At 40.6% G+C, this 6533-nt stretch overlaps 1 protein-coding gene across 4 annotated transcripts in view; it reads left to right on the forward strand.

Moving 5' to 3' along the window:
• METTL8 (methyltransferase like 8) overlaps nt 1-6305 on the forward strand; it is a 107743-nt gene extending 101438 nt beyond the window's left edge. For all 4 annotated transcript variants that reach the window (XM_011991936.1, XM_011991933.1, XM_011991932.1 and 1 more), the window contains 3 exons: nt 3488-3594; nt 3731-3796; nt 5199-6305. In XM_011991936.1, the coding sequence (XP_011847326.1) occupies nt 3488-3594; nt 3731-3796; nt 5199-5389 (364 nt within the window). In that variant the 3' untranslated portion in view covers nt 5390-6305. The remainder of the gene's footprint in view (nt 1-3487; nt 3595-3730; nt 3797-5198) is intronic.
• Nucleotides 6306-6533: the final 228 nt, after the last annotated feature.

Raw genomic sequence — 6533 nt, forward strand, 5'->3', positions numbered from 1 at the left:
AAAAAAAGGCAAGGCAGGCCAGGAGCAGTGGCTCACACTTGTAATCCCAACACTTTGGGAGGCCGAGGCAGGAGGATCACTTGAGGCCAGGAGTCCAAGACCAGCCTGGCCAACATGGTGAAACCCCCATCTCTACTAAAAATAGAAAAATTAGCTGGTTGTGGTGGCACAGGCCTGTGATCCTAGCTACTGGGGAGGCTGAGGCAGAAGGGTCGTTTGAACCCAGGAGGTGAAGGTTGCAGTGTGCCAAGATTGCACCACTGCACTCCAGCCTGGGCGACAAAGCAAGACCTTGTCTCAAAAAAAAAATAAAAGGCTGGGTGCTGTGGCTCACGCCTGTAATCCCAGTACTTTGGGAGGCCAAGGCAGGTGGATCACCTGAGGTCAGGAATTCAAGACCAGCCTGGCCAACATAGTGAAACCCCGTCTCTACCAAAAATACAAAATTAGCCGGGTGTGGTGGCACACACCTGTAGTCCCAGCTACTCGCGAGGCTGAGACAGGAGAATTGCTTGAAACTGGAAGGCAGAGACTGCACTGTGCAGAGATCGTGCCACTGTATTCCAGCCTTGGGCAAGACAGAGTGAGATTCCATCTCAAAAAAATAAATAAATAATAAAAATACAAAAATTAGCTGGGCGTGGTACCACACGCCTTTGATCCCAGCTACTCTGGAGGCTGAGGCAGGAGAATCGCTGGAACCTGGGAGATGGAGGTTGCAGTGAGCCAAGATCACGCCACTGTACTCTAGCCTGGGTGACAGTGAGTAAGACCCTGTCTCAAAAAAAGAAAAAACTAAAGGCAAGGCAAGGTCTATAGTGTCACTTAGGACTATAGTAGTAGATTCAACCCCAGAAAAGTTCTAGAAAAGTAGCATCTTGGTAGCTTGGAAAATTCAGGCACAAGTAAGTGGCAAGCAATTTGGCTAGATCCTGAGTCTGGAGGACCCAGCTTAAATGGGAATAAATTGTCGGTGGCTACAAAAGAAGAGTGAGTTGTCCTTCTTGTCACTGAAATGGAAGTACACAATATTACAGAGCTGGCCGGGCGCGGTGGTTCACACCTCTAATCCCAGACTTTGGGAGGCTGAGGCAGGCAGATCACAAGGTCAGGAGATCGAGACCATCCTAGCTAACACGGTGAAACCCTGTCTCTACTAAAGATACAAAAAATTAGCCGGGCGTGGTGGCAGGCGCCTGTAATACCAGCTACTCGGGAGGCTGAGGCAGGAGAATGGCGTGAACCCAGGAGGCGGAGCTTGCAGTGAGCCGAGATCACAGCCACTGCACTCCAGCCTGGGCGACAGAGCGAGACTCTGTCTCAAAAAAAATAGATAAAATAAAATAAAATAAAATATTACAGAGCCAAGCATAAAGCAGGCAGTCTATACATTTTTTGTCTCTTCTTTTCCTTTTCCTCTCCGTCTATCCAAAGATAAGTGAAGACAGCAGAGTTGGCCCAAGTAGGGTGAAGAAAGAAAAGGGGCTTCATACCATTCCTGTCTTGTCCATCTCACCCCCAGCCCACCCCCACCTGCAGTTCTCAGGAATTGTCTCGGGAGCTGCACTATGAACCAAGATGAGATTATCAAGAAAAGTAGCTCCCCTTCCTTACCTTTATCCTCAACCCCAGACATTAAAGGATAGCTGAGAGGAAAGGATGTGCAGGAGGAGGCGGCTACATTTTAAAGTGTTTGTTTATTTTTCTGCATTTTAGTTTCATGCTTGTTTTACTAACAATTACAGAAAGATTTTGCTATGTACATAAAATATTTATCCTGAAAGTGAATATTTTAAGGTTTAGATATGATTTTCCTTCATTGGCAAAGCCTACGATATAAGCACAGTGTGAAAATAACCTGTAATAAAATAAACAAAAAATACGTTTCTTTTTTTCTTTTATGTCCTTATGTTCTAGTTCTTTAAAAAGGGCTTTTCACCTAATCATGCCACCTCCTTCTGTCCTACTTCTCTCTTATTTTATAGTTGCTTTCATTTTCTCAGTATCTGCTTCCTTCGTAATATGACATAATCTGAGTTTTACCTCACTATTCCACTGAACAATGTTTTAATTGAAAGGAATTTACAGATTATCTGATTCAAACTTTTCATTTTTTTCAAATAAGAAAACCTCAGCAGCTTTAAGTAGCTTAGCTAAGGCAGAGACAACAAGGACTTAGCACACAAGCTTGCATTTACCATTCTCTGCCCATGGCAGACATTGATAATCGATTTTGTACTCTGTAACTCCCAATGAGCTTTATGAGTCCTTCTCAGAGCTCTGTAGGCAGCCAGTGCCATCACTCAGAATGAATATGAGATCTGAAATCTATGCCATCCCTGGCCCATAATCACACATAAAGCCATGAACACTTAGCGAAAAACACTAAATCAAGAGCAGCTATAAGGGATTACATTTGACTGAAAGCCAGATAAGTAGAATAAACAGTAAAGGAGAAAAGCAAAGGCTCCCTGATGTTGAACTAGGCTCGGAATGTGAATAAAATTTAAATAGGCAGACAGGAGGAGAGAATTCTTTGAGGAAAAACCATGTGAGCAAAGGCAGAGGCTGCTCAGGGCCAAGCATGACAGTTTGGCTAGGGGAGCTGCTTCAGATTGGAAAACTGTTGGAAAGATTAATTGGGGTCAGTAGTAGGAGATCTTAAGAGCTCAACTAAGATACTAAAATTTTATCCTATGGATTAAAATCATGAAAGTTTTTGAGCAAGGAGATGATTTGACAAAATTATTTTAAACAGAATTATTCATCGATAACATGCAGGAAGGATTGACAGGGAGAATAATACAGCGTGTTAGGAAGCAGATTTGTTTCCAGGCCTCAGGATATAGAGGTTGGTACTAAGGGAGTACCAATGGGAAACAAAAAAGACAGGAAATATCAAAGATGTCATTAAAAATAAAAATTAAAGAGGACATAGAATTTTATGGCCAATGGAGAGGATAGTGGAAGAAAAATAATTTCTCTTTATGAGGTGAATGATGGTGGTACCTCTGAACTAAATAAAGAAGTCAAAAGGAGAATGAGCTCATTTTGGAGGAAAGATATTCCCTCTTTAGATATGTACAACTTGGGATGGCTTTGTTATATTTTTTATCTTGCAAGACAAATGAAGCACACTCAGTTTTTATCTGTCTCAGAACTACCTTCATTTTCTGTAAGTACCAGGAAACATCTGTGGTTTTGAAGTTTAGCTTTGACATCATACATCAAGCTCTGTGAAGTTACCACTCTGGCCATTTGGGTGATTTCTTGATACTCTAGGACTTTTGAATCTAGTCATTTAGCAAGTTGGTATTCTTTTTTCCTTCTTTACAAAATATTTTTATTTTTGTTAGCCTTACGTTTATGGTTTAGATTTCTTTGGCCTTATCAAGCTTTTCTTATTTTGTCTTCAACAAAGTTAAAGCTAGCATATAAAACAAGATTTCCACAAACTGGGTATCTTTTTAATACTTTGTTTTCAAAGGATGCAAGGTGTTGTAAACCGATTGTCCAAGTTACTGAAACCTGGAGGAATGCTGTTATTTCGAGACTATGGAAGATATGATAAGACTCAGCTTCGTTTTAAAAAGGGTAATAGTATATTCAGTTTGAGGTTATTTTTAAGTGTTCTAAAGATGCCTTGATTATATTTCACATCAAAGTATTTAGTTGTTTCTTTTTTTTAAGGAATACCCTTAAAAGTCTCTCTTTTCACAATTTTTTTCAGGACGTTGTTTATCTGAAAATTTTTATGTTCGAGGAGATGGTACCAGAGCATATTTCTTTACAAAAGGTATGCTAATCTACAAGAGGAAATGATTGGTCATAATTGTTCTTGTTAGTTATTATCTCATAGATTATAGCTCAGAAGCTATAAAACTGAGGCTTCTATCATTGATTAAGCATTAGATGTCTTCATACTTTGATGCTTATAACTGGTCTACATAAAAGGTTGAAAATGGCCGTTTATTTTTTAATCTTTTTCCAGTTGAAACTGCTTTAAAGAGGCTCTTGTTTTACCCTCATACCCAGATGAAGGTGAAGGCTGTTCCATTTTGGAGATATTGTTAGCCTAGATATGAAAAAAATTGATGATATACCACAACCAGAGGAGGACATTTGATAAGTTTATAGAAAATTACTTATCTTGGCCCATCACAGGGGTGCTCACCTGTAATTCCATCACTTTGGGAGGTGAAAGTGAGAAGATTGCTTGAAGCCAGGAATTTGAGACCAGCCTAGACGAGACTCTGTCTCTACAAAACAATTTTTTTTAAATTAGCCGGGCTGGTGGTGCATACCTGTAGTCCCAGCTACTTGGGCGGCTAAGGTGGGAGGATCACTTGAGCCAGGGCAGATGAGGCTACAGTGAGGTATGATTGGACCACTGTGCTCCAGCCTGGGCAGCAGAATGAACCTTATGTCTAAAAAAACAGTACATTTTCAAAATAGAAAGAAGGAAAATTACTCATCTTTAGCTAATTTCTCTTTTTTTTTTTTTTTTTGAGATAGAGTCTCCCTCTGTTGCCTAGGCTGGAGTGCAGTGGCACAATCTCAGCTCACTGCAGTCTCCACCTCTCCAGTTCAAACGATTCTCCCACCTCAGCCTCCCAAGTAGCTGGGATTACAGGCACCCACCTCCATACCTAGGTAATTTTTGTATTTTTATTAGAGATGGGGTTTCACCAGGGTGGTCTCAAACTCCTGACCTCAGGTGATTTGCCTGCTTCAGCCTCCGAAAGTGCTGGGATTACAGGCATGAGCCACTATGCCCAACGAATTTCTCATTTTTAAAAATGCATTTCTGACAGTACCAAGTAAATGCTGCATTCAAGGATTTTCCCAAATTTATGTGAGTACTTTTATAATCTGCCATTTTGGGTTTTTGTAAACCAACAAAAACTCAGAAAGGGAGCACCTTTCAAAATATTGAAAGCTGCCACAAATAGTTTTATATATCTGTTGATGTCTGCCGTGGCAGTCTGTAAACAGGTGTATTTTTATATGCATGGTGTATTTTTGTGAAGTAGAAGAAACTCGCTTGGTTTCATAGGTTTCCTGCACCAAATTGTTCTAAAGAGTGTTTCTTGTATAAATGAAATTTAGATGGTCAGTTACTCCATCAATGTTCTATTCCTTACCTCCCCCATCCCTAGTCACATGTCATATCTTTTATTGCCATTTTTGTCTCACAGGGGAAGTCCACAGTATGTTTTGCAAAGCCAGTTTAGATGAAAAGCAAAATCTGGTTGATCGCCGCTTACAAGTTAATAGGAAAAAACAAGTGAAAATGCACCGAGTGTGGGTTCAAGGCAAATTCCAGAAACCATTGCACCAGACTCAGAATAGCTCCAATATGGTATCTACACTCCTTTCTCAAGACTGAACTTTGTAACATGTTAAGGTACAAAGCCAGAGGACTGCTATTCAAGGACTACTATAAGTCTTTCGTTTCTCAAAAGACAATGAGAAAAAAAGAAGAGAATTTGTGTTTCCTGCTGTTTTGTCATAGGTGAGCTCCTTTGTACATTTTAAGCACATGTAAGTGGTTTGGCACAGTGTGCCTTTTTCTGTGCTTTGAAAACTTGATATGCCGAGCTTGTTTGAATTTATTACATCTAACCATTTTGCTTATTTCTTGAATTTTATAAGCATTCAATTAAATTAGTATTATGTCAGGTAATTTTGAGAAATCGTAACTTGACATTTTTTGCAAGTAAAAAAAAATTGTTTATTTGTTTGGGCTTAGAAAACCAGTTCCCAAACACAGTCTGACTCTTCCCATTGTCCTCTGATTGCAGAGAGAAAGCACACCTTGTTTCCAGGGAAAGCTACAACAAGCCCAAAGTCAAAGTGTATTATTTTTTGTCTTGTTGTTGTCTATTTTCTCCCACTTTTTTTTCTTTAATTCAGGGGCTGACACCTGAAATCGAATTTTAGTTCCTCTTTCCTTTCCTAAAATTGGGGAAGTATAGCCCATGCTAACATTATTTTCAGGCTGTTCTTAGATATACATGTTGTTAGGCCAGGTGCAGTGGCTCACACCTGTAATCCCAGCACTTTGGGAGATTGAGGCAGGCAGATCGCTTCAGGTCAGGAGTTCGAGACCAGCCTGGACATGGCGAAACCCTGTCTCTACCAAAAATACAAAAATTAGCCAGGCATGGTGGCACATACCTGTGGTCCCAGCTACTCGGGAGACTGATGTGGGAGGATCGTTTGAGCCTGGGAGGCAGAGGTTGCAGTGAGCTGAGATCGTACCACTGCACTCCAAACTGAATGACAGGGTAAGACCTCATCTCAAAATTTTTTAAAAAAAGATATGTAAGCTGACAAGCTCTTGTATCAGGGGCTTTTGACCAGAGCAACTTCATCTTGAATAGGGACTGTGTAAAATGAGGCTGAGACCTACTGGGCTGCAATCCCAGGAGGTTAAGGCATTCTTAGTCACAGGATGAGATAGGAAGTCAATACAAGATACAGGTCATGCAGACCTTGCTGATAAAACAGGTTGCAGTGAAGAAGCCGGC

The sequence above is a fragment of the Mandrillus leucophaeus genome, unplaced genomic scaffold (assembly GCF_000951045.1).
Source record: "Mandrillus leucophaeus isolate KB7577 unplaced genomic scaffold, Mleu.le_1.0 Scaffold40, whole genome shotgun sequence".
In the NCBI taxonomy this organism is placed as follows: domain Eukaryota; kingdom Metazoa; phylum Chordata; class Mammalia; order Primates; family Cercopithecidae; genus Mandrillus; species Mandrillus leucophaeus.